A 27,530-nucleotide genomic window follows, 5' to 3' on the forward strand; every position below is an offset into this window, starting at 1 on the left:
CTCCTTCAGGAACAGGCCAGGTGTCCCGCCATGTTGTTCGCGGTTTCACCCTAGTCACGATGGTTTTTAATAGAAACAGCGAATAACATATGAAAAAAGTTATTTGCGGTTTTTCTGTATTTGTGGTGCTGTTAATCCCCCACCACGGCGAATACGGAGGGAGACGTGTAATTGTAAAAACTATTGTCTATTATATATGTTTGTTATATGGCATCCGCTGAGATTTCAGGCGATATATACATTTATTACCCAGGAACACTAAGGGCTCCTTTCACAAAGGAGCGCTAGCGTTTTTATCGCATGCATGCGAGTCGAAAATCTACTGCCTGCTCATACGGAGACGGTAGCGGCTAGCGTGCATGGCAATTTCGCGCGTTAAGCCCCTAGCGCACCTTCGTAAAAGGAGCCCTAAATATCTTATATACCGCTATACCGTGAAGTTCGGAGCGGTTTACAATAAAGATACATTTGACAGTACATGGGATAGAAACGGTTTACAATAAAGATACGTTTAGTCAGTACAGGAGAAATAAATACAATTTGGTTCCAGAACGGTAGAATTCGAGCATGCATGGGAAAGACCCACCGATGGAATAAGACCAGATGGTCAGACTGGGAGCAGACTGGGACTCGATCCTATCGCGACCTCTCGATCCCGACTCAGGAACCGTTATTAGTGTGTCCCGGAGGTGGGGGGGGGAGGGGAGAGGAAGGCGGGTTGGACGTGTGTAGGCACAAGGACAGGTGCCGCCTACGGACGTGCGGTAAACAGCAGCCCTGGATCACATGCGCTCGGGTCACTGCCAGGACGTGCCAGCTGGCACAATGCAAAGCACCAGCCCCCCCCCCCTTATAAGGCGCTTCCGATGTTAGCACGCTGATGAAATGAATCGGGGCTTGGAGGGGGGAGAAGCTGGTTTTACTAAGCTTCACTGCTCGGCTTTGACATTCAAATTGTGCCCATCCCCCCCCTCCGGTGTCTGGAAGCACAGGTGAACTGGCCCTGGACCAGTTGCAATAGGTAAGCAGCTCCTTTTTTTTGGGGGGGGGGCAGAAAAATGACCTATTTACCTTTTCTTTGCATCCTTGCTTCTATTTTCTCTCTATTAAATTAAAGCCTACGATGTAATTTTTTTTCTGTGCATCGCGCGTTTATATGCACAAAAAAAGGTATTTACAGAGGTTTGCATTAACCCTAGAGACATTTTCGCCGCCTCTGCATATGAATTAATTTACTATTGTTATAAAGAAGCTCCATGAAGTTAAAAAAAAAAAAGTTGCCCCCCTCATTCTCCCCCCCCCCAAAAAGAAAAAAAAAAAAAAGAGAGAGAGCGTAGTTGATCGACGAAACAATTTGGCTTCGCGTTCGCGTTGTGAAATCCAGGACGGAATGTGCCGCGGCTCCTTTAAGAAGCTCTCGGGGGTGACCGGCTCCCAAGGAGGTGGGGCGAGCTGACGTCACAGCCCGCCCGGCCTTTCATAAAAGAAAGGCTGCGGCCCCGGGAGCGCTGGTGTTGCCGCGCGTGCGGGTCCCGGGCTGGCATGAGAGCGGCGCGAGGAGGAGGGAAAGGGCGAGGAGGGAGGGGGCAAGGGACGTGCAACGAGCTGACTTGCAGGGGCTGCTGCACAGACAGGTAAGAAGAGCCCCCGCCTCCACCGGGATTTAGCCCCAAAGATGAGCCGCGCTCCATTGACGACAGGGCTCCGATCGCTCTCTCTTTTCATTCCCAGCAATGCACAGAATTGTCGCGTTAGCGTGCGCTCGCTGGCTCAAGGTCCTACAGAGCCCGCCCCGCAATGGATGCAGTTTAAGAGCACCTGGCTGGGACTATTTGAGCCTCCTTTGGGCTCTGCGCTTTCCCCTGGTCTTCGTTGCCCGCGCTAAGAATTTGCGCTCAAAGCTACGCGGCTGCGATCTGGAGGTACCGAGTAGGGACGTTGTTGAAGTAACCCCGTTTCTTCCTGCGCAGCGACATGAGAGGTGAAAACCTGATTCAAAACGACGCTCGTGACATGTTTGGCCAAGATGCCCTAATTGTCTAAAGCCGGAAACATATTTATTAAGCCTGGATTAGATCAGTCTTAATAGCACTCGGTTAAGACTTAAACGTACGTTGACCAAGACATAGTCAAATGGCCTCATGGTATTATTCTCAGATCTAATGCTATTTTTTTTTTTTTTTTTTCATTTTGATGGAAGGAGGGTGTTTTATCTTTGGAACAGTTAAGTTAGGACAAGCTCTGGTTTTAGAGAATGTCAGCTCTAAGGGGTTATGGAGCCAATGTTCGGAGACCTCTGGCATATCATCATGTCACAATCTTATTTTGTACCTGCTGTCCTAATTAATGCGTGTTAAGAAAGACTGTCCTGTGATTTCATCATGCATAAGAGCACCGCTTTGCAACTTGCTAAAATCCCTAATTGATGTCTAACTATAAGCTGGGGTATATAATGAGAGGATACTGCGGCTTTAAGGAGGTGTGTTTGCTTGACTGTAGGTGCACCTGTAACACAGGTAGGACAAGAATGGTTGCCAGGCAACTGTCAGGGGTGAAGAAAGGTGAGGCTGGAATTTTTATAAAAGCTTTTTTTTTTTTTTCCACTCAACAGTAAGAACATTTACATAAACTGGCAAGGGTGAAGTTATTTAGAAAGTGCCGTGTTGCCTTGTTCCGATCAGTGTAGTGATGTGGTCTTTTGGGGGTCCAGGCTATGGTCATAGTGGAAAAAAAAAGTCAAACTTGTCGCTCTCTGATAGATCTGGCGTCGGGGTTTATTGCATGCCCGGTTTAAGAAGGTAGAGGCTGAGTAGTGGGACAACCTAAATATTTTCCTAGCTGTCGTTCTGTAAGCTTGTGTTTGACTTGCATTTCGGCTTTCCAAGTTCTGTAAAGGAAAGAAATCTTGCAGGATGAATTGCGTTTGTCGGTCTTAATCTAGTCGGACCGTAATGCGGTGGCAATTCGGATCGGGGTCGAAAGCAAAATGGACAGGTTGCTGGCGCCTCCGCCCATCTGTCCTTTCTCTTCCCTTGCTCCCCAGTGGAAATGCGGCATGCCCTTTCGCCTGTACCATCCGCTGTGTGTCTGACCAAAGTAACTCATTAAAGCGAAGAACTGGGTCGAGAAGTGCACTGGAGCTTGAGAAATGGCGCTTGGCCCCGAGACAGCTGACTTGCAGTTGCACTTTGCCCTGTCTTTGCACCCACGCCGTCTGTGCTAAAGCTGGAAGTCGAATTGCTCTTTTGCACCTTAGCATGCACTCTGCCGGTTTGCAAGATTTTGAGCCATCGCCCAGGGCTCTTTAGGGTCCTGGTTTATCGCTGCAAGTCCTCAGCAAACAGTTGCTGTAATCTGTATTCGGCTAGTGGAAGGAGTAGGAGTAACACGGAGCGAGGGCTAGCATTGGCCAGCGGGCCTTGCGGATTTCAGATCCCGGGCTGCAGTTTCATCCCACAGGGGATTGGGAGGGAGGGGGGGAGGTTATGTTCAGAAAGTTTTAACAGACGGTGGCCAAAGCTTACTTGTCTTCCAAAATTCCAGCCCAGCTGTAGATGATCGAAGTCTTGCATTCTTCTCTTTAACCCTTTCAGGACCAAGGGACATATTTGTCCCATAACTTTAAAATCCTATAAATTTTGATTGGGATAGTCTACAGTTCTAAATTTGATATGTACGGATTCCATAGGATACTGCCTTTATGTAAACAAACTGGTTCCGACATTCATTCATTAGCGTCGTTGCCAGATTGACGAGAAGATTCACTTGCCACACTGTCCATAAGCCAGAAGTGTGATTTTTTAAAATAAAAATAATGATATTTCACAAAAAAAATCAATTTTTTGGCATCTGCAAGCCCTTTTTACCATAAAAATGTCGTCAAAACCACAAAAATTGGCCTACGATCCTTATGGTCCTGAAAGGGTTAAGGTGTAGAAGCACATTACGTAGGATGCGTGTAAAGAGACATACAAAGCGCACCTGTGTCGGTTTAGCTCTGAGCTTTTTCACTTTTAGCATTGCTCGCAAGCTTCTAGTTTGTACGGTGGTTGCCCTGGTCCTGGAGAATTTCAAGCACATGTTGGTGTCATTGGTATTTATAGACCACTATTCGATACATCATCACAGTTAGGTACATTAACAAAAAAAAGAACTCCATTATCAATAGGAAAGTAAAAAAAATACAAAGAAAATAATAAAGAATAAATTAAAATAAAAAATAGGAAAAAAAAAAGATTATAAAACTTAAAATGCAATTATAAAAAGCAGCATCTGCAAATCTCTCCCCCCCCTCCCTACATTCCCAACACTGAGAGCAAAGCAGTTGTACCTCACAAATCTAACATGTTTACATCCTTAAACAGTATATAAAATCTGGTATAGGCCACAGAATCCCCATGTTTCAAGTCTGTGGCAGTGTACTGGATCAGGGGCTCCTAATCCCATTTTCCTCCAGGTACACCTAGTATTGGCTGATCATGTCTCCCTCCCCCCTCCCTTCCTCATCAGATACTGTCCCTTCTATTTCCATCCACTTTCCTGTCTTTCTTCCCTCCCCCTCCCCCCCCAAAGTCTGCTACTCTCAACAGAGGAAGTTGAGATCGTGCTTATCTCCTGTTTCCTCCCATATGAAGGTCCCAGCAGGTAAACATTGCTGATCCGATTTCCCCCCTCCTCCCTGCACAAGATAGAGGAGACCTGGGGAAGGGTCGTGGAAACCTTATGGCAGTCAGTAGCTCTGTTCTTCTCTAGCGCTTTTCCCTACTAATGGCCCTAGCTGGCTGGTTAAAAAAATAAACCCCCCCCAAAAAAACCTGAATGGCAGATTAGTATGCTTTAGCAACAGCAAAAGGAGGGGGGTGGGTTTCTGTCTGTAGAGGAAGACAAGTAAACCAGAAAAAAGCTCCTCCTTTTTCTGGTACACTGATGTGCTCTGGCATACTGGCTGGGGAAATAGTGTAGTTACTTACCTGTAACTTAGGTTCTCCGTGGACTGCTTATAAGTACTAGCTATCTATCCTGTTCATCCTGATTTCCCGGTAGCTGAATACCAGTTGTCTGCGACGGTCTTGGATGCCTAAATAACTCTCCAAGTGTCAAATACCAGCCTTGGGCCTCCGGTGTAGGAAGATTTATTTTTGTCTAATCGAGGATTTAGAGAGCACAATTCTGAATTCCAGTCCTGAGGTCAGAAGAGACTTTACTATCTGTCTTCCCCTCCCCCTCCGGCTTTTTATGGAAAAACAAAGCTGTTTAATGTACTTTCAGTGTCTTTACTCTGTAACACTTCATGCACTACAAATACTGATCAGGAAGCAGTTCAAATGATTGCTTTAATGCGTGAAAGCGAAGGCGTTAGCAGGGTGTGATGGAGGGGGGGGGAATCTTTTGGGTCAGATACTAGTATTTTTCCCATAGAAACACAGGGCTCCTTTTTACGATGGAGCGCTAGCCGATAGCGTGGGCTCAATATTGGCTGGCGCTAAATGCTAACGTGTCCGTTATATGCTCTGGACGCGTGCTATATCGGCTGGAAACATAGAAAAATGACGGCAGAAAAAGGCCATAGCCCATCGAGTCTGCCCACCCTAATGACCCACCCCCCTAGAGATCCCACATGCGTGTCCCTTTGGGATCTCTAGGGGGGTAAAGACGAGGGGGGTGGGCCATTAGAGTGGGCAGACTAGATGGGCTATGGCTTTAGTAAGAGAGGGGCGGGAAAATAAGGAAAGCCCTTCAGTGATCCTGTCTAAAGTGTGATGGTTACTGTACCTGTCCTTTTATGAAGGTTTTCCATGAGCCTGCTGTGAATTTGGTTTTTTGTGTTTTTGTTTTTTTTTTCTTTGAATACTTTAATACACTGGGGGGGGGGGGGGAGAGAGGGTCTGCTTTACCTTGGCTAAGCATGTCTTCTTTTTGGAGAAGCTCTGCCCTGTTTACGTATTGCCCTCCCGAGGAAACGTGACTGAGAAACATGGCAGACGATTTCTGCGCAATACCTGCGAGCTAATAGAAGCTTTTAAGAACGAGCAACGATTTTCCTCTAACCGGGAACTAGAATAGTTCATTCGATAGCTGTGTGGCCGCAAAGGCTTTCTCCGGCTTCCTTAAATATTTGGAGTCACACATACCGAGTTGCAAAACAAGATGAGGAAATGACATCCTGCTGGGAGGAACTGGATGAGTAGCAAAGCAGAAACGTGCCCCACCCCCTCTAAATTAGTCATCGGATTCGTTAATAATATGTCAGCAAACAGGTTGCAAGCCATAATTTGTTGTTGTAGTAAGTTAGGACGTCTTCGGCAGGATTGTATTGCCTGCATGGCTGTGATCAAAATGCAAACGTTTGGTGTTTACAAAATACAGGGCTCCTTTTGCTAAACAGCGGCAGACGTTTCTACCACAGGCCGGCGAGGTAAATGTGCCGGCACGCACAGGAATTCTTAAAGCATGTTACCTCGTCAGCCCGCAGCTTTTTAGGAGCCAGTGATAGTCTGTGCCATGAGGCATTGCTCGTGTGCAGGGGTGTCAAAGTCACTCCTCGAGGGCCGCAATCCAGTCAGGTTTTCAGGATTTCCCCAATGACTATGCATGAGATCTATTAGCATACCGTGAAAGCAGTGCACGCAAATAGATGTCATGCATACTCATTGGGGAAAACCCGACTGGATTGCGGCCCTCGAGGACCGGAGTTGGCCACCCCTGGGCTAAAGTCTTATCCTCTCATTGACTCATCTTGTCCCAGTCCAGGGGTGTCAAAGTCTCTCCTTGAGGGCTGCAAACCAGTCGGGTTTTCAGGATTTCCCCAATGAATATGCATGAGATCTATTAGCATACCATGAAAATAGTGCATGCAAATAAATCTCCTGCATATTCATTGGGGAAATCCTTAAAACCCGACTGGATTGCGGCCCTCAAGAAGAGACTTTGAGATCCCTGGTCTAACAAATTCCAGATGCAAAACTTGAGGAGGATATTGGAAGCCCCTTTGGTTGTACATGGATCCCAAGATCCTTAGCTGGTGTATTAAACCTTTGCAACATCCTCAATTTAATTAGCAAACAAGCTGCTGATGACTTAGTTAAAAGCATCACACCTGTTCTTGTTGGATGCCATCGACCCGTGCTCAAGTCCTAGCAACTTTATGATTTGCAGATCTAAAAAGAAATCAGTTTTGTGCTAGTCCGGAAAGTTCTCCAGAGTCATCCCCGTGATTGGTTTTCAACGTGTCCAGCTGTCTGATTTGCAGGTCGCCCTCTTCGTCCGGTTCCTTCGATCTTCCCAAACGTGATGTCCTTCTCCGGCAATCTCTCATCTGATGGTGCGACCAAAATAAGACAGTCATAACTTCATCGTTTGGGCTTCGAGTGACGTAGCCGGCTTGATCTCTTCCAGAATCGATTTGTTCTTCTGGCAGTCCACGGCATGCCTAAAAGCCTTCTCCAGCACCCAAGCTCAAACGAGTCGATTTTCTTTGACTTGTTTCCGTAGTGTCCAGCGTCCGCATCCGTAACTGACCATTGAGAAAATGAGTGCATGGACAAGTCTGATCTTCGTTTGTGGTGTTACCGCCTTGCCATTGAATACTTTGAAAAGTCTTCATTGGAGAGCGACCAAGTGTTATTCTGAGGCGTATTTCCTCCCTCCTAGTTGCTACAGGGATTCAAATGTTCCCTACGGCCTGTCCAACTGCTAGACTGCTGGTCTAATCCAAAGTCTCTGCCCAGTGCAGGCTGACATTGGAGCCACCTCAGCAACAAGCAGGGATTAGCTTCCCTCCCCCCCCCCCCTGTCCCCAGGGCTGCAATATGACTTTTATGGGCCCTACACACTTTTGCGCTCGTGGGCCCCTCCTTTAGCGGCATTTAATATGACTGCGTTTTTTATTTGAATTGTATGTGTATTTTATTTGTATTTTCTGTATTAGTAATTCTGTTTATTGTGCGGATTTTCAAGGCCGAAAGATAAGGCATGAAAATAACTTTTTTACTTCTGATTTTTTTTTAAAAAAAGAAAACACAACTTTTCATGGGCCCTAGGCAAACTGGCTAATGGATAAGCCTGCCCTTAGCTCCCCTTTACACCTTTATTGGTCAGTAAATAGAACAGGCTCCTTGCTGGAAAAAAAATCTCTTTTCAGGAGGATTTCTTGATTTCTTAATAGTGAATTTTTTTTTTTTTTTTTTTTCTCCCTAACTAGAAGTAATCCTCCTGCTGGTTCCTCCGGAAGAATCCATGAATGGTCCATAGACATGATATGATTATTTCTGAAAGCAACTTTGTTACCGCTTTCCTTGCTGTTAGAAATGTGTGTTTCAAGTGGATACATGGTGGGAAGCGCTGGAGTGTGTTCCCCACACATGCTCCAAGCTTTTCTTCAATGAATGTCTTGTTTTCCTTGTCAAAAAGTGATTGCTCCACTACTGTGTATCCCTAAAACCAGATACAAGGCAAGGCTGCTCCATTTTGCTCAAGAGTTTTATTTATTCAGGTTGTCTGAGCATTTGCTCTTCACCCCCCCCCCCCCTCCAGTTGTTAAAAGATAATTGTTTTTTTTGTTTGTTTTTTAGTTCAAAAAGTTTTATTGATTTTATAAAAGATGAAATACAAAGCCAACAATATGTGTGCTCCAACAAGGAGCACATTATAACAATGTCATTAACAAATGTGAGTGCATCCACAAAATGATTGAATGCATCAGAAAGAAAATAGAAGTTGAGAAGACATTAGTTCAGGAAAAAGAAATAAGACATAATAGGTGCTAAGTTCTAACAATGTACCAGAGTAATCAGTTTAAATGATCCAAGCATAAAATCAAGAAATTGACATAAACAATATGAAATGAAACATGGTAAAACCGGAGAGGTGCCTGAAATGAAAAGACTAAGGGTGAGGCAAGATACAAATTATACTCATGAGTGCAGTAGTCAAGGGTCTGATTTACAATATTCAAGCAATGGGGACCAAATTTTTGCATAAGAGGACATGGAATTATTGCGTTCAGCAAAATGACATTCATATTTCACGAGGAGACAAATTGAGCTCCACCATTGATTGACATGTAATTTAGTGGAATCTTTCCAATTGTGGAGAATAGTGGAGAGAGCAGTAAATAAAAGTATAATTAACAACCGTTCATGAGTAATGGATAAAGGGGAAGAGAATATCGAAGAGCCATTAAACAATAAGTCAAAGGAAAACGCATCGGTAATTTGCAAGATACGGGCAATTGTAGACCATACATTCGACCAGAAAGATGAGACATATGTACAGGAGTAGAGCATCAACTATATTCCTGTACCATAGGGCTTTTTGGACTCCTGCGAAATCAGCCAAAATAAACCGGTGCAGGGGTGTCAAAGTCCCTCCTCGAGGGCCGGAATCCAGTCGGGTTTTCTGGATTTCCCCAATGAATATGCATTGAAAGCAGTGCATGCAAATAGATCTCATGCAGATTCATTGGGGAAATCCTGAAAACCCGACTGGATTCTGGCCCTCGAGGACCGACTTTGACACCTGTGGGTCATACGATGGCTGTTGCTGGACCTGTAGATAATTGTGTTTAATTGACTTATAACCTGTCCTTTCGTACATAGGGGCCAAGTTCAGGAAATCGCACGCTAGAGTTAAGTACCGTTAAGGTCCTTGTTAAGTTCCAGTTTTTTATAACGGTCACTTAGGGCTCCTTTTATTAAGCCTCGCTAGCGGGGTTAACGCACGTGACTTTTCATCCCGCGCTGGCCTAAAAACCACCGCCTGCTCAAGAGGAGGCGGGAGCGGCTAGCGCGGATGGCGGTTTAGCGCACGGTATTGCGCACGCTAAACCGCTAGCGCGCCTTTGTAAAAGGAGCCCTTAGTGCCAAATAACCTTTATGACATAACTTTATTCTTCTATACCACCACAATCAAATGAATTCTAGGCGGTTTACGCAAAAGAGAAACTGTTCAATCGGCGAAATACATAATATTGATGGAGTATAAATACAACATGTTAGCTAAAAAAGACGGTGAAATTTTTTAAATTATGAATAAAACTTCGAATTAGGAAGATAAATTTATCAAATAGTATAGTCTGGATTTCTTTTCGCAATGCGCCGTAAGACAGCATGGCTCCTCCAATATAACCTGACATCAATCCTTGTGCCCATCTGATAGCAGTCGGGCACTAGAGAATGGCACAGGGACAAATTTCCTTTATTTTTACTTATTTATATGCTACGTAACCTACGTGGTTGACATTTAGGTACTCAAGCATTTTTCTCTATCTGTCCCGGTGGGCTCACACTCTTATCTAATGTACCTGGGGCAGTGGGGGGATTAAGAGACTTGCCCGGGGTTACGAGGAGCAGCGTGGAATTGAACCCACAACCTTAGGATACGGAGGCTATAGCTCTAACCCGCACAGGATCTGCGTCCATCTCCGTTCCGGTCCCTGCGAATTCTGTCCCTGTCCCATTCCTGGCAAGCTCTGTTCTCATCTGCCTAAGCCTCTAAACCAGGGGTGTCCAACCTGTGGCCCGAGGGCCGCATGCGGCCCCGTGAAGTATTATGTGCGGCCCCAGTCTAGGGCGATACAGTGCTTTTCTCTGCTGCCCCCGGGGGTTTACCGTCTTGCCGGCTCCCTCCTCTGTCTTGCTGCAGCGTTTGCGCGGCCCCATAAACTTTTTTTTCAGCCAATGCGGCCCAGGGAAGCCAAAAGGATGGACACCCCTGCTCTAAACACTTTAAAATCATAAGCGTTTGAGACTTGTGCAGATGAGGACAGAGCTTGCAGGGGCCGGAATGGAGATGGATCTCACAGGGTCAAATTTATCCCTGTGTCAATCTCTTTGGGTGCATAAATCTTTATTTTAAAAAAATAAAAATTTATTTACTGCCTTTTCACGAAGAGATTCACCCAAAGTGGCGTACAATACATTGCATAGTAATCAGGTACTCGGGTGTTTTATCCCTCTGTCTCGGCAAGCTCACCACCCTCCAGTTATGGTACCTGGAACAATGGAAGGCCGAGAGGCTGGATAGGCTGGGGCTCTTCTCTCTGGAGAAAAGGAGGCTCAGGGGAGATATGATAGAAACTTTCAAGATCATGAGGGGCATAGAGAAGGTGGATAGGGACAGATTCTTTAGACTGAAGGGGACAGCAAATACGAGGGGACATTCTGAGAAACTGAAGGGAGATAGGTTCAAAACAAATGCAAGGAAGTTTTTTTTCACCCAAAGGGTCGTGGACACTTGGAATGCGCTACCGGAGGAAGTGATCAGGCAAAATACGGTACAAGGATTCAAACAGGGATTGGATGGATTCCTGAGGGATAAAGGGATCGTGGGATACTGAGGGAGGAGCTGGGAGGTAACACAAGTATAGGAAATAAATCAGGTAATGAGTATAAACTAACCTGGTCGTGCATGTGCAAGACCGGAGGGCTAGGACTTCGATAGGAAGGCAGGACTTAAATGAGAAACCAAGGTGGCAAGGGAGCCCCTTCTGATGATTCAGACAGGTCTTGACCTGTTTTGGGCCGCCGCGGGAGCGGACTGCTGGGCGGGATGGACCTGTGGTCTGACCCGGCGGAGGCACTGCTTATGTTCTTATGTCTGGAGTCACTGGGATCAAACTCGCAACCTTAGGGTGCTGAGGCATCGGCTGTAACCACTAGGCTGCTCCCTCCCTCCAATCCAAGTATTCCATTCCATTGCCTCTAATTTCTGGGAAAGTCTCCAAGCTGCCCATGCCCTCCCATGGCCATGCTCCCCCCCCCTCCCCTTTCGAGTAGTGTGCTATGAAATTTAGGTGTGCATGTTATAGAATAAAATATAGGGCAGATGCCGATTAAATGCCATTCAGCTCCAATTAACTCCAATAATAAGCACCTAATTGATTAATTAGCTTATGCGTGTAACTGGGAGAAGATGTAAACTGCCCTGCAATGGTAGAAGGTTTAGTAACAAGTTAAATGCTTACTTTGAAATTTAGGGAAAAAACAAACAAAAACCCCAAAACTGGAATGACAAGAAAACCAGAACAGTGGAGTATCTGAACCAGAAAGTCCCAGGTTTATTAACATAAAAATAAACCCCCCAAAACCTTAAGTTAAAAGGCAATGCACACAGTGGCATAGCGAGGGGGAGATAACCATCCCCTGCCGCCCCACCCCACTGCTTCCCCGATCCCGCCTGCCGTACGCACCCTTCCCCCGTACCTCTAGTTGAAGTTGTTGCTCGCGGCGGTCAACGGCGTGCTCCCCGCGACCCCGTCAGCTTTCCCTCTTATGTCGCTTCCTGTGAGCGGCACCTGGAAGTGATGTCGGCAGGAGAGACGACGGGGGTCACGAAGAGCACGACGTTGCCGGCCGCGAACAACTTCAGCTAGAGGTTTAAGGGAAGGGGGTGTGCCTGTGGAGGGGGAAGAGGGGTGGCAGTGCCCCCACCAACATAGTGCCTGGGGGGTCTGCCCCCTCCTCCCTCCCCCTTACTATGCCACTGTGCACACAAGGTAAAAGAAAGCCCAGGCTCTAAACATGAAACATAAAAGTCCCAAATGCTATATCAATGTAGCCAATAAGAAGTCTGATGGCTGATACTGATGAAGAATAAATTTTGTGCAAGTATAATAAGACGTCAGTGGATGAGCTGAAGCAAGGGACCCTTTTATCTTGTATTTCAGCTGCCCTCATTGCATTTATATCATTGTGTGCATTGCCTTTGACTTCAGGATTTTGGGTTATTTTTATTACATATATTTTTTTACGACTACGTTACTAAACCTGGTAGTCTCTGGTTCAGACACGCCACTATTCTGGTTTTCTTTGAACTCGGTTATTTATCTGAAATCCGACATCTGTCCCATCGTAGTGTATATTAGACTTCCGCATAGCCCTGCACGGATTCCCAAAATTTCAGAGGCAAAAGGCAGGACATTCATTACAGAGAAACAAAGCAAGGCATTATTTTGTTTTTCCCTTTTTCACAAATCGGTCCGAATGGACTTCCTTCCTTCAGCCACTGCAAGGTAGAAGGAAGTTAAGGGCAGTATAGAACAGGAAGTAATAACATCCCATCAAGTCATCTTTATTTAACATCCCCTCCCCCTCCATCTTTTTAACTGAATTTCAATGATCAACCAGCATTTTGCAGCAGAACTGAGCAAACTCCCAGGGGATTTGAAATGTTCCACAATCGGATACTGCTCCTAGAAACCACTTACTCCAAGTCTTCCCCTTTCTGTAGGTAAGGTAAAAGGGCCCCTCTAAAACAAATCTCCTCTAGCATAGCCTGTTCAGCTAACGCAGGGGTAGGCAAATCCGGTCCTCAAGAGCTGGGTCAGGTTTTCAGGATCTCCACCGTGAATATGTATGAGATGGATTTGCATGCACTGCCTTCTTGAGATGCAAATCTATCTCATGCATATTTATTGTGGATATCCTGAAAACCTGACCTGGCTCCGGCGCTCAAGGATCGGAATTGCCTACCCCTGAGCTAACGCATGATAGGAGAATATAAAACCCTGAAGGCCATTTATTCTACCTAATCTCACTTCTGGTGGTATCGTGCCCTAGTTCATTGGTGTTTTTTTACTACTGCTGCAGCATTGTACGTTAACAGTCCCTGCTCAGTAGAGCTTACAATCTAATCAAACAGACAAAACAAGACAAGTAGGGGGGTCGGGGAGTTTCTCAGCCATGAGGGCTTTACAAACGAGCGGGGGTTGAGAGTTAAAAGCAACCTAAAAAAAAAAAGTGGGCTTGTAGATTGGATTTGAATACTGCCAGGGATGGAACAGTTTGTTCCAGGTGTGTATGTGTGTGTGTGAGAGAGAGAGAGCTCTGATGTTAGGGGAGGTTGAGTACCCTCGTGATATTCCGTTAACTGTTTACTGAAAGAATATAAAAACTAACAAAATTAAAAAGTGCTATTTTCTCTGCTCTCACTTGCCCCAGTTTCTGCGATGCCCTCAAAAAAAAAAACAATGCACAATTATTTTGTCAAATTCATTTTTTTTTTTTTTTCTTGAAGCAAGGAGAAAGTTCTGCTCGAGTTCTTCATAACGTACCCATTCACTCGGCCCCGCTAAAATCTCCAGGCCATTCACCACCTCTCGCACAAAGACTTCTTGTTTAGAATTGGGAGCCGACTTCCTCTGTGGAGGAAGGGGTCATTTTGCCGTTTTATTTTTTAATCTTATTAATGGCAGGTGACCTAAACAATAGGGAGAGAAATAAAAAGGCGACGGTGCAAATATTTCACTCGTTGACGCGAAAGCTTGGCATTCCAGAGGGATTTTTCAAGTGGGCCCTGCTTAACACAGTCGCCCTCCCGAAAGCCGAGATTCAAACAGCGTGGTTAGTCTGACACATTGTAATTACTAGCAGAGCCTGCTTGAGGCTGTGCAGGTGGAAGGCAGGGCCTCTCTGCAGCATCCAGGGGTGAGGGGGTGTTGGATTTTGGTTTTGATGATCGGTATAAACTTAAGCCTAACTAAGAAAAATCTCCACAGACTCCAACGGATCCAGAATGCCGCGGCCAAGCTCATCTTCGCTAAAAGTAAATTTGACCATGTCTCCCCGCTCCTGGCCAAGCTCCACTGGCTTCCGATAATCGCCAGGGTCCACTATAAATGCGCCTGTTTAGCTTTCAAAATCCTATACGGTATCCTCCCTCCCTTTATCCCTCTTTTCTTGGAATTCCTCAAACCCTAATACCACCAGATCCTCCCAGAAATTAAAACTATCCTTCCCCTCGCTAAAAGGCATTTCCCACACAGGAAAGCTAGGGACCTCCCTCCACTTCAAAATCACTGAGTTCTGGAACAACCTTACCTCCCCTCTTCGGAACTTGAGCTCCCTCCAAGTTTTCCGCAAACATCTGAAAACCTGGCTTTTCTCAAAAAATGTAAGTCTCCCTCCAACTTAGGAATCAAGGAAACTCTTATATCTTGGCATCCCAAGTCCTCTAAATTTTCTTCACACTTCTACCTCTAACCCTCTGTTGTAGTTCCTTCCTATTTCTCCTACTGTAAACCGCGCTGAGCTCTACGAACGTGGAGATGATGCGGTATACAAACCTAAGGATTAGATTAGATTATAAACACTTAGGGACATATTCTATAAATGGCGCCTAAAGACATAGGTGCCTATCTCACTTGGGCACCTATTACAAAATCGTGGCCAGAATATAGCCCAGGTTTTTAAAGGCCTACATTCCAGGCGCCTATGTCCAGTGGTGTAGCAAGGGTGAGAGGCGCCTGGGACGCAGGTGCCCCTTCCCCGCCCTCTCCTACTGCATGCGCACCCAGGCCCCTTCCCTTCCCCTGTGCCTCTCTCTAATGTTCAGGGTATGAGCCCCTAACCTGCTGCTCGCACCGGCGTCTGCTCTTTCTCTGGGTCCAGGAAGTGAGACGTCGGAGGAAGAGCCGACGCTGGCGTGAGCCTCGGGTTGGGGTTGCTGCTCACGCCCCGAAACGTTAAAGAGATACGGGGCAAGGGGCATGTACGTGGCCGTGGGGGAGGGCAGGGAAGGAGTGGGGAGACGAAGAGGGGGATGGGTTCCCGGCGCCTCTGTCAAGACGGCGCTACGCCACTGCCTGTGCCCTCTAGAGAATCATGCCTAGCGGTGCCCAAGTCTTTCTCCACCGCTAAACATGTCTACTTTGGAGTTACTGCATGGCACATAACGGTAGGTAGGTGCCCAGATTTTGTAAAATCGCGCGTAAGAAGATAAGATGCCTTTCGTCCAATTCATTTTAATTTTTTTTTCAATTATGAGCTTGTTGTAGACGCCTACCAGAAAATTAATTTTTAAAAATCTTTTTAAATTGTTCTTGATGGCGCTGTTCTATTATCAACGCTTGGGTTTTAGAAATCCCTCCAGCACCTGGACAGTCCTCTCAAAAGGGGAAACGTCCGGGTTTTCCCAGGCATCTGGTAACCCTACCTAAGACGTCCGGATTTCCCCAGGCATGTCCTCCTTTTTGAGGATATGTCTGGACCCCCCTCCGGACGACTTTTCAAAACCCGTCACTTTGTCCAGATTTTGAAAAGTCTCCTCAGATCGCGTCGGGCAGGGGGGAAGTCTGCGCGTGTGCGGTTCACACCATGACGTCATGGGCGCACGCAACATCAACGCCTGTCATCCGCGCATGCGCGGACATCCCTGCCCCGAAGCGATTTGCGGACGGACAAGAGCAGACGGTGGGGGCGGGGCTAGGGTGGGCTGGAGGCGGGACCACATTTTCTTTACAATCTTGCCAGGTCTCGCAAAATTTGCTTCCAAAAAGGATAGGTGCTGTAGCCACCATCCAGTGCGTTGTGCTTTTTTTCCCGAAAGTGGAGACCTTTTAAAGCCGTTGCATTTGGTCACGGTCTGTACAAAATGTTTGTTCACATCTCTCTGGAAGAGATTTGATGCTGTTGCTTATAAGGCCTTGAAAATGGCCACTGGAGAAATTTGGTTCTTAAATATTTTTTTTTGTTCAATTTTTTTAAGCTCCTTCAGGAACTTTAGCTAAATGTCAGAACTTTGGCTTTGTGGCATGTGAGGAGACCATGTAGGATGTAACTTCAGGGTTTTGCTCTTTGGCTTAAGGTTTGCCAGAACTGAAATTACCATATTCCCCCCTCAAAATATGCTTAAAATATGGGCTGTGTCTTATGCGCCGGTAATCAAAACTATGAGTTGAAATTTCAGTCAGTCTAAAACTTCAGGCTTATATTAATATACCGTCACGCTGTTTCTGTTGTCTCTCAAACGCTGACCGTTCTATAGTATGGTAGAGTACTTTGAACTTGGTAGATTTGTCCAGAACATTTTCGGTGTTCTGTGATATTTTTATGTTGAGATTTCTTGGTTTTGAGGATGAAGATTAAAAGGTACCTAACTACAGTGTTCCCTAAATGCACTTTTTGTAGACATAAACATAAATTGCTATAAAATTAGTATAATACAGGTTGGCTCTTATTGGTGGAATGAGGCATTATGACATCACAATCTCGGCTCTGGTTACCAGAGACTGAGTCTTCTCACTACCAGGGGTTGCTGGTACCTTCTCAGCCCTGGCTCTTATTGGTGGAATGAGGCATTATGACATCACAATCTCGGCTCTGGTTACCAGAGACTGAGTCTTCTCACTACCAGGGGTTGCTGGTACCTTCTCAGCCCTGGCTCTTATTGGTGGAATGAGGCATTATGACATCACAATCTCGGCTCTGGTTACCAGAGACTGAAAGTCTTCTCACTACCAGGGGTTGCTGGTACGTTCTCAGCCCTGGCTCTTATTGGTGGAATGAGGCATTATGACATCACAATCTCGGCTCTGGTTACCAGAGACTGAAAGTCTTCTCACTACCAGGAGTTGCTGGTACGTTCTCAGCCTTGGCTCTTATTGGTGGAATGAGGCATTATGACATCACAATCTCGGCTCTGGTTACCAGAGACTGAAAGTCTTCTCACTACCAGGGGTTGCTGGTACGTTCTCAGCCCTGGCTCTTATTGGTAGAATTAGGCATTATGACATCACAATCTCGGCTCTGGTTACCAGAGACTGAAAGTCTTCTCACTACCAGGGGTTGCTGGTACCTTCTCAGCCCTGGCTCTTATTGGTGGAATGAGGCATTATGACATCACAATCTCGGCTCTGGTTACCAGAGACTGAAAGTCTTCTCACTACCAGAGGTTGCTGGTACGTTCTCAGCCTTGGCTCTTATTGGTGGAATGAGGCATTATGACATCACAATCTCGGCTCTGGTTACCAGAGACTGAAAGTCTTCTCACTACCAGGGGTTGCTGGTACGTTCTCAGCCCTGGCTCTTATTGGTAGAATTAGGCATTATGACATCACAATCTCGGCTCTGGTTACCAGAGACTGAAAGTCTTCTCACTACCAGGGGTTGCTGGTACCTTCTCAGCCCTGGCTCTTATTGGTGGAATGAGGCATTATGACATCACAATCTCGGCTCTGGTTACCAGAGACTGAAAGTCTTCTCACTACCAGAGGTTGCTGGTACGTTCTCAGCCCTGGCTCTTATTGGTGGAATGAGGCATTATGACATCACAATCTCGGCTCTGGTTACCAGAGACTGAAAGTCTTCTCACTACCAGAGGTTGCTGGTACGTTCTCAGCCCTGGCTCTTATTGGTGGAATGAGGCATTATGACATCACAATCTCGGCTCTGGTTACCAGAGACTGAAAGTCTTCTCACTACCAGAGGTTGCTGGTACGTTCTCAGCCCTGGCTCTTATTGGTGGAATGAGGCATTATGACATCACAATCTCGGCTCTGGTTACCAGAGACTGAAAGTCTTCACTGGTACGTTCTCAGCCCAACCAAGAAGAGAATGACGTGGGTATGGTTCGATCATTAATCTGAAAGAAAGCATAGAATTTTATTTCTGCAAATTGGCACGTAACATAATAAAAACCCGCTGATACAGTGGCAAAATTTTTTTATTTTAAAAATGTCTAGTCCGCCTATCAATTAGGCGCATTACAAGTTCACATTCATAATGTAAAAAGACATATTTTTAAAAATGTACAAAATAACCCTCAGCATTTAGAAAGTTGGTTGGGCTGAGAACGTTTCAGCACCCCCTCATAACTGCACGCAAACCTCTGTCCAGAAATAGAATTGTAACCACACCGGACGACTGCAATGTGGCATTAACTCGGATGAAGGTACATTTCTATTATAGTTTTTAAGGTTTGCTCACAGTGCTAGTTAAATGGCTTTCCGTTTTGCACCAAATTGCCATTGGCTTAAAATAAAAGCCACATTGCCGTTTAGCCTGAACATTTTTTCCCCCACGCACAATAACTTTTCTAGGTTTCCCTGCCATGATTTCATCTTTTCCATTGCTCCATACTCTACGTATATATTTTTCCTGTGGGTGGTTACCCGCTGGAAGCATTTTTCAGGCTCTTCATAAAACCAAAGCATCAGCAGATGCTGCCTTTGCAGGGCTAAGCAGAGCCTGTATCTTTAAGCATTGATCCTTTGGGGAAGGGGCGGTAGGATGGGGGAATCCTGGAAATGTCTAATTTTGGTTTTCTGCTAATCGATGGGTCCATGAGAAGCTCCTACCTGGTAAAATCACGCTGTGGTCCAAGAGCAGAGTTTCAGTAGCACTTAACTGGAGAGTGTTGCTGTGTATCTGCTCTGACCACCGTGGGGCGCTCTTGCGAGTACTGGCATGGTGCAGTAGCAGTCAGGGTGAACCCAGAAGTTGTCCAAACCCTGCCAGTATTCATTGCCATCCTCAAATAATTATCCAAGCAAATAGAACACGAGAATGAGTCGGATAGCTCTTTGCAAGTTAGGACAAGTTCCAGTGCCACAATCTGTGGTGTAGTAAGGGGGAGGAGCCAGGAGGGGTGGATCGCCCTGGGAACAGTCTTTTCAGGGTCACCAGCACCTCTCCTCTCTGCCCCCTCCCCCCATGTACCTCTTTAAATGTTCACCAGTGCGAGCAGCATCTTCCGCTTGCTGCTCACGTCGGCTCCCTTCTGACATCACTTCCTGGCTGTGGGACCAGGATGTGATGTCAGAAGGGAGCCAAGGCCGGCGTGACCAGCTGGTGGAAGGTACTACTGGCATTGGCAAACATTTCAAGAGATATGCGAGGTGGGGGGACATTCCAGTGGCAGGGAAGAATGGAGGGCACCCATGCGGCTAGAGTCAACAACACCACGCACCATTTTAGTAGCCTTCCTCTGGACCGACTCCATCCTTTTTATATCTTTTTGAAGGTGCGGCCTCCAGAATTGTACACAATATTCTAAATGAGGTCTCACCAGGGCCTTATACAGGGGCATCAATACCTCCTTTTTCCTGCTGGCCATACCTCTCCCTGTGCACCCTAGCATCCTTCGTGCTTTCACCGTCACCTTTTCAACCTGTTTGGCCACCTTAAGATCATCACATACAATCCCACCCAAGTCCCGCTCTTCCGTCGTGCGCATAAGTTCTTCATCCCCTAAACTGTTGTTGTTCCCTTGGGTTTTTGCAGTCCAAATGCATGACCTTGCATTTCTTATGTCTTAGCTGCCAAATTTCAGAACATTCTTCAAGTTTCACTCGGTCTTTCCTCATGTTATCCACACCATCAGGGGTATCTTCTCTATTGCAGATTTTGGTATCATCCGCAAGAGCCAAATCTTAACCAGACAGATCTTGTGAAGCATTTGCCACTGTGTTGTCATTTCTCTTTGAAGTGGTGAATTAACTAATGGGATTTCTAAGTGATTCAGAATATTTATTTATTTGGATTTTCTGATGGTCATTATGAAGTCGCCCAAGGCAGTCTACAGCAAGTACAGTTCAGCGTACGAAACTTACAATTTTGTTAACAGCGAAACAGTAGTAAACAACCAGTAAATTGATCCTTAATAATAGGACTCCCATGAAACAGTTTAAAAAAATATATTTAACAGTATTGAAATTCAAGTAAGAGAGATACAATACATTGTCAGCATGATACTTATGAAACAACTGCTGGTAATAGGTTTTTGATTCTGCCATACTCATAGTTCCCTCTTTTGCTCCTGCAGGAATGACGGCCGCTAGGACATCGTAAGCGTCGACCAGAATTTTAAAGACTGAAATTCTCAGATAACCGAGGGACAATGTCAACCGCAGGACTTGCTGCTCAGGACATCCGAGTCCCCCTGAAGAACGAGATCCATTTTTTGAATGGGCAAAGCATAATGAATCCAAAAGAATACTGGGCCAGCACCAGTGGGTTCGAAAAGTAAGTTTAATGTGAATGTGAGTGCGCCCCCTGCCTGTGGTCTGTGTGAGGCTGTTTGTCAATATGCTCGAATTGGAACGCCATCTCTTTTCCGTGTCATAGTGCAGGAGGCTGGCGACCTCTCCTTAGGCTGTTTGCACCTGACCTCACTGAACCGCACTTGGAATTGAAAGCTGGCTAATGTTTTACTTGCATTATGCAGATGGACACGAAAAGCTCTGGATTATAGTGAAACCTAATAACAAAATTAGAAATGGTTTCCGTGACTGAGACAAGATTATGGGTATCATTTGCTAAATATACAACATTAGGGCACAGCAGCAGAAATAGATTATGCACTGACAGGTTTGTAGAGGAACGATCTTTCAGCCGGAGGCTCGGGAGCTTTGCTGTAGTTGTGTAGCCACACGGGGCACAAAGGAAAATGGGATGCCAAAATTGACCCCCATGTGTTGATTTCCCATGCCTGCATGATGCAAGGGGGTGGGGAGGGGGGAAATCCCCAGGACTAATTTGAGGCATGCTACACAGGACGCTTTTGCTCCTGCTTCTCTCGGCAGGTTGTGGGTTTAAAAAAGGATCATATTTTGAGGTCTAAAACCGTGAAGCGATGGTCGTTTAGACACCTGGATCACCTTGACTTCTGAACGTGTGGATTTAATGGAGGCCCTGGGGCATTCGTGGCATTGCTGGGATGTGAGCACACGCCCTGGGACATCCTTAAGTAAAAATAATGGAAGAGGAATGTCACCTGCAACAATGACAAACTCCAGTCCATGTGAGAACAAAGAGTCCCTGGGTGGTTTCACAGGCTTCAGGTTCTTAAGCAGTTAAGTAAATAAATACAAAGGGGGAGGGGACTAATCTTCAAACTGGCCATTTAAATCGCCTGTCTGGAGTTAACCAGGCATGTTCGGCAACAGTTAACCAGTTAGTACCACTGAGAATGTCCAGTAAGCGCCCAACCCATAACTAGCTAATTTGGGGGTATTCCAGGGGTGGAGTCAACCCTTGGCCGACGAGTGCCGCTGAAAATGTCCAGTTAACGCTCAACCTGAAACTGGCTATTCTGGGCCAATATTCAGCACTTAACCAGCCAAGGTAATCGAATAAATAGGATTAACTTTTAGGCGGGCCTATCTCTATTTGGTTCACCATAGCCAATTTAAATATTTCATATTACACTTAACGTTCTTTCCTCTTGTCAGGTACCAGAAATTCAATGCCATAGCCTGGACATGGCCCAGCATTTAGGCCCCGATTCTGTAAGTGGTGCCTGTCGATGGTCAATCACAGACCAGCTCCGCTTACAGAGTCGCGCGAGGCTCCCAAGGACCCTAGGTGCTAGAAATGTAGGCAAGAGTTTCACAGGCCCAGGGTCCTTTCTGAATTGCGGCCAGCAGCACATAACTGACGAAGTCCGGTGCTGCCCCTAAACCTCCGAGCTTCGGCATCACTATGTGTCGCTAGCCGCTAGGGATCTAGGTACTGGTCCTGAAGGCTGCATAGTGGTGGATATATATATATATATATATATTGGTTTAAGTGGCGTGATAATTGGTCATGACATTAAAACCCAATTAAACCCTCGTTAAAAAAAATATATATATCAATTTCCCGACAACACAAGGCAGCTAAAGTTAAGTGCAAAAGGTAGAAAATATGAGTTGTTAAGCACAATGCACTTTATTTGAATTTATTGCACTAAGCATTTTGCACTTTATAGAAAACTTAGAGCTCAATGAATGATATCTCGAACCTACATAAACCGTCGGAATAATCAATTATGATTTGACGGTGTAGGTATCTGAGAGCTCTTTCTATGTCATTTACATAGACATTTGCTATACAAGTCTTTTTTCTGTTTACCACAGAAACGCATAACATAATATAGCACTATGCTTGCATACCGCAGCTTGTATACCTCTCGATTCTGTGTGGTTTACAGAGTAAAGATACTGGCCATTCACAGTGAATTACAATCCTTTAGCTAAAAAATTTACCAAACGAGTATGTTTAAAAACAGTTTTCTAAATGCCACTTGTCCGTTATAAGATACCGTTGTTCTAGCATGACTTTATAACCTGTTGATAAAGGTCAAAAATAACTGAGGACTTCTTTTGTCTTGCAGCACCTACTTTGACATGGACCCTATAGCAATGGCATACAGTCTGAACTCAGCTGAACCACAGCATTTATCAATTGGTATGTATCTTGTCTCGGCTTCGTGGAGCTTGTAGCAGAAGTATTAAGTTTAAAGTTTTAAACATGCCGTTTTAAGATGTGTGATAGAAAGGGTGTAAAGATTTCGTGGAAAAGTTTTCAATCATCAAGCGATGAGCTGTGTAGTGGCGTAGCAAGAGTAAGAGGTGCAGGGTGGTGGTGCCTCTCCCCCACCCCCACCGCCATCTGCTTCTTCCCCCCCCCCCCTCCTGCTGCTTGCACGCCTCTTCCCTTTCCACTTCCCCCAACCTGCTGCTCACACCAGTATTGGCTCTTCCTCTGATGTCATTTCCTAGGCCCCAATCCAGGAAGTGACATTGGAGGAAGAGGTTGCAGGTTTGGGAGGGGGGGGTTGCCTGCGCTACGGAATGTTAATGAAGTATGGGGGAAGGGAAGGGGCACGTGGTAGTGGAGGGGGGCAGAGAGGAGGATGGGTGCTCCCCCCCCCCCCCCCCCCCCCGCTTAATACACCACTGGAGCAGTTTCCTGCAAATATTTGAAAGGCAACACTGGACACTGAAGTTCTCAATGTACAGTAGGGACTTTGATGAAGCGGTCCTCCATAGTGACTGTCCTGGTTTGGAAGGACCTCCTTTAAGGGAGATGGGGGCAATTTAGTATCCTGCCATACTTTGGCACCTGTGCGCTGACTAGCGACAGAAATGGTAAATTTGTTTTGGATTTTAATTGTTCGTGCATCTTTCCGCTGGGAATGGGATTGAGACCTTATTATTTTCATATGGGCCACCAAATAATTTGGTCTTTATCTTCTGGCCACATTTCAACCAATGACCAAGAGGTAAAAGGCTTAAAATGGTCCCTCTATTTTGTTCATGCAAAATATCCTTCTGAAAACAGGTGTCTGGCGTGTTATCTATCTAAAACCGGCTTTCCACAGATACCAAATCCTAGAAACCCATTGGGCTCCATATTTTTCATTCTTCAGGAAACCATAGATGGAGAAATGCGGCCTCTGAAGCTATGCTGACCTCTAGTGGCAGCCTTTTTCTATTCTTTGCTTTATTTTTGTGGCATTCTGTTTTTTGACTTGCTCATAAAATTTAGGCATGTAACTTGTAATTGATTCTGTCTAGCACCAGTAATTGCTTGTGAAAATGATAATTATTGGTGCAAATTAGCTGCTTGGTCAATTAAATTGCACATGGTTATGAGACCAAAATTGTGCGCACGGTGTTATAACACTTTATATGTAGAATTAAGGGGTAAATGAGATTCTTCTAACTGGAGCTCTTGAATAATGGAATCCAGTGAATAAGACGTCTCTAATTGTTGGAAATTAAATGCCATAAAACCAGAAGCTGTGAATGTCATTTGTATATGTTTATCCATCTATGCCTAAAACCATTTTAATGCAATTGTACAGAATTTGAAGCCATGAATGCATTTTTTTTTTTTTTTTTTAACCCAACTTTAACCCTGTTTTTCTGGCTATTTTTTTAGGGCGCATTTCACAGCCAGTCCTTATGAACAGCTACTGCTGTATGGAAAATTCCATGAAGATTCCACCAAAGAAACCAAATCCATTAAATCTAACGGTGCCGACGGATGAACATTTGCCCGTGCATAACGAGGAAGATCAGGTTGTCCCGTCATTTAAGAAACTTTCTGTGAATGGAATTGCCAGTTCTGAAAAGACTCCTCCCCTCACCCCAATAAAAAGTGGTCCTTTGCAGTTCCACGCTGTCCCTTGCAGTGATCGCAGCTCAAGGCCACTTCCGCCACTGCCGATTTCTGAAGACTTAGTAGATGACTTGGACAGTGAGGTCGAATTTTTGACCAGTTCAGATACTGACTTACTGCTGCAGGACTCCAAGCCTTTAGCTTTTAAATACGGCGTTCCAAGTCGAAGGAGCTTTAGAGGTTGCGGACAAATTAACTATGCCTATTTTGATACTGTGGCTGGAGCCAAGCCAGTGGATAATTCAACCACTAACCAAAATGGACATGTACAAGAGGCAAAACCTCAAAAACCAGTACAACCACATCGGAGACTTAGAAGATCCCATTCGGGGCCTGCTGGATCATACAATAAGCCCACTATAAAGATATCAAACCATTTAAATAGGGCATCTCCTAATTCTGATGAAGAAAAACCTGAGGTTCCACCCAGGGTGCCTATACCACCTAGACCAGTCAAACCTGATTATCGAAGGTGGTCTGCTGAAGTCACGTCTAACACATACAGTGATGAGGACAGGCCTCCAAAAGTGCCCCCAAGAGAACCTCTGTCAAGAAGTAACTCTCGCACCCCAAGCCCTAAGAGCTTGCCCTCATACCTCAATGGGATCATGCCTCCTACACAAAGCTTTGCTCCAGATCCCAAATATGTTAGCAACAAGGGCTTGCAAAGACAACTGAGTGAAGGATCTGCCAATAAAATCCCTTGTATTTTGCCCATCATAGAGAATGGGAAGAAGGCTAGTTCAACACACTATTATCTTCTCCCAGAGAGGCCCCCATACCTGGACAGATTTGAAAAATACTTCACAGAAGCCAGTGCAGAAACGAAAGAAGCTGGTGCTGAAACAAAAGTGCAGTTGTGTTCCACAGACTGCACCGTAGCGTCATCTACCAAACTGGACTCAAAGCCTAAAACAGACATGGTTAACCATGTTAAGCGCAAACATTTGTCGTATGTGGTTTCCTCATAGACTTTGGACAAGATTTTGACTAAGGTCCTGTTGGAGGTAGACGTTCTTTTGAAACGTGTTACGAAGCGTTGAAGATCGCAAATGTCAAAATGAAACTTATGATCTCTTAGTAGGGAGTGTTGCCATCCACGTCTTGGAGAAAAGGGAGAACTTGGGTGTTGTCTTCATGCTGGACTTCTTCAGAAGTAGGTCTTTTAAGCCTAATGTGCAGATAAGGGAAGAGAATGAAGAGTAGGAATGACCTTCCATGATGGTGAGAAGTGGTAAAGAGATCTCCATCCATGCTTTGCAATTGAGTTCCCTTCCTTTTCTGGTTTTGACTTTTGTGCAGTCATATCAACAAAGGAAAGACAGGGTCACTTGCCAGAGCGCTGATTCTGTCTAGAAGGAAATAGCAGTATTTTTTTTTTTTTTTTTACGTTAATCTTATTTGCCCTGTCCAAGGGCATACACTTGAGAATCCTTTAAATGATGGCTTTTGGTAGGTAAAACCAAAAGACAATTGTTCATAGTCGGTGAAATGGGGTGGTCCACTGGGGTCACGACCTTACCAGTGTTATGCTCAACACAGTACCAGCAATTAGAGCTTGTGGGCAGGGCCACTAATTAGTTTAGTTGACCCCTCCAAATAAAAAGGTGCTCTTCTGCCCCTGCAAATGTTAAATTTTACCCTGAATGTGCCATACTGAAAGCCTGTGGGCATCTGAATGCTCCGTATCAAAGGGGTACAAGAGAACAGGTGGTTTCCATGGGAAGCTTATGTAATTCTCTACTTGTTCTAGCTGCCCTCTAAATTGAGGGGTGGAGGTGTTTATCTTTCTCTCCTGCCATTCACACTGCTACTATTACCTAATCTTTCCTTACATGGACCAAAGAAAAATTCAAATGAAGAAACTGTACTGCTTTTTGTTTTTAATCTTGCATGGAAAAGCGTCTATCCAAGGTGCATTGGCTCCATGGGCTGTACAAGGCTAGCAGGCCTTGTTTCCATTTTTTCGGGGAGGGGGGGGGTTTGTTTTGTTTTTTAAATTATTTATTGCTATTAAAGTAAAACCACCTCCACCCCTCCCCCTTGGCACACAATACAACGTGAAGGACACGGAAGAATGCATGTGGACATGCCCGTCTCCCATTCGTAGCTGCTTTCAGTTCATTTTCTGTCGACTTGGAAGAGAGTGAGGCCTGTGTGTGGCCTGGTTCCCTAGGAAGCTGTAACCCCAGCAGCGGAGGTGCCTGTGTTGATTCTGGCAGGTGCAGTACTAGAAGGTTCTTCTCGTAACACAGTGATAAGAAACAATAGTGTTTACAGTTAATTGCTAGAGATATAGTTTAATTTAAATGACCCTACTTGTTTTTAGTACAAACTAAATGAAGGCAAAATGTTATGCTGTAGAGTATGCACTGACATTTAATGCATCGTGTACAGTATTTGATGTAAAATGATTTTTGTTCATTTTTTTTTGTTAATTGTGTGCTATGTCTTTTGAACTTAATAAAGATATAATATACTTATTTATGAAAACAGGTTTGATAACACTCTTGTGTGCAATTTGTCTCATTCAGGGGGTAATTTATTTAGGGGTCCTTTTTATTAAGGTGCGGTAATCGATTTAGCGCATACTACATACTAAGACATCCATTATATTCCTATGGATGTCTTGGCATTTAGCTTAATAAAAACACCCCATATTTTTATTTTACTCGTATACCGCCTATTAATTGTCTTTAAGTGGTTTATAATTCAGGCGCTCGGTCATTTGTCCCTGTCTGTCCTGGTGGGCGCACAATCTAACGTACCTGGGGCCATGGAGGATTGAGTGACTTGCCCGGGGTCTTGAGGAGCAGTACGGGGCTTGAACCCACAACCTCAGGGTGCCCAGGCTCTAGCTCTAACCAC

General features: G+C 45.2%; 1 protein-coding gene across 2 annotated transcripts; it reads left to right on the forward strand.

Annotated features, from left to right (window-relative positions):
* Positions 1-914: 914 nt before the first annotated feature.
* ERRFI1 (ERBB receptor feedback inhibitor 1) lies at positions 915-27,157 on the forward strand. 2 transcript variants are annotated; one of them, XM_033921848.1, is made up of 4 exons: positions 915-1,021; positions 20,539-20,738; positions 22,870-22,943; positions 24,423-27,157. In XM_033921848.1, exons 2-4 carry the CDS (start codon positions 20,614-20,616, stop codon positions 25,631-25,633), a joined length of 1,410 nt encoding a protein of 469 aa, XP_033777739.1. In that variant the 5' UTR covers positions 915-1,021; positions 20,539-20,613; the 3' UTR covers positions 25,634-27,157. The 2 variants fall into 2 exon arrangements, with proteins under 2 accessions (XP_033777739.1, XP_033777738.1); XM_033921847.1 differs by lacking the exon at positions 915-1,021 and adding an exon at positions 1,515-1,634.
* Positions 27,158-27,530: the final 373 nt, after the last annotated feature.

Source organism: Geotrypetes seraphini, chromosome 15, assembly GCF_902459505.1.
Source record: "Geotrypetes seraphini chromosome 15, aGeoSer1.1, whole genome shotgun sequence".
NCBI lineage: Eukaryota > Metazoa > Chordata > Amphibia > Gymnophiona > Dermophiidae > Geotrypetes > Geotrypetes seraphini.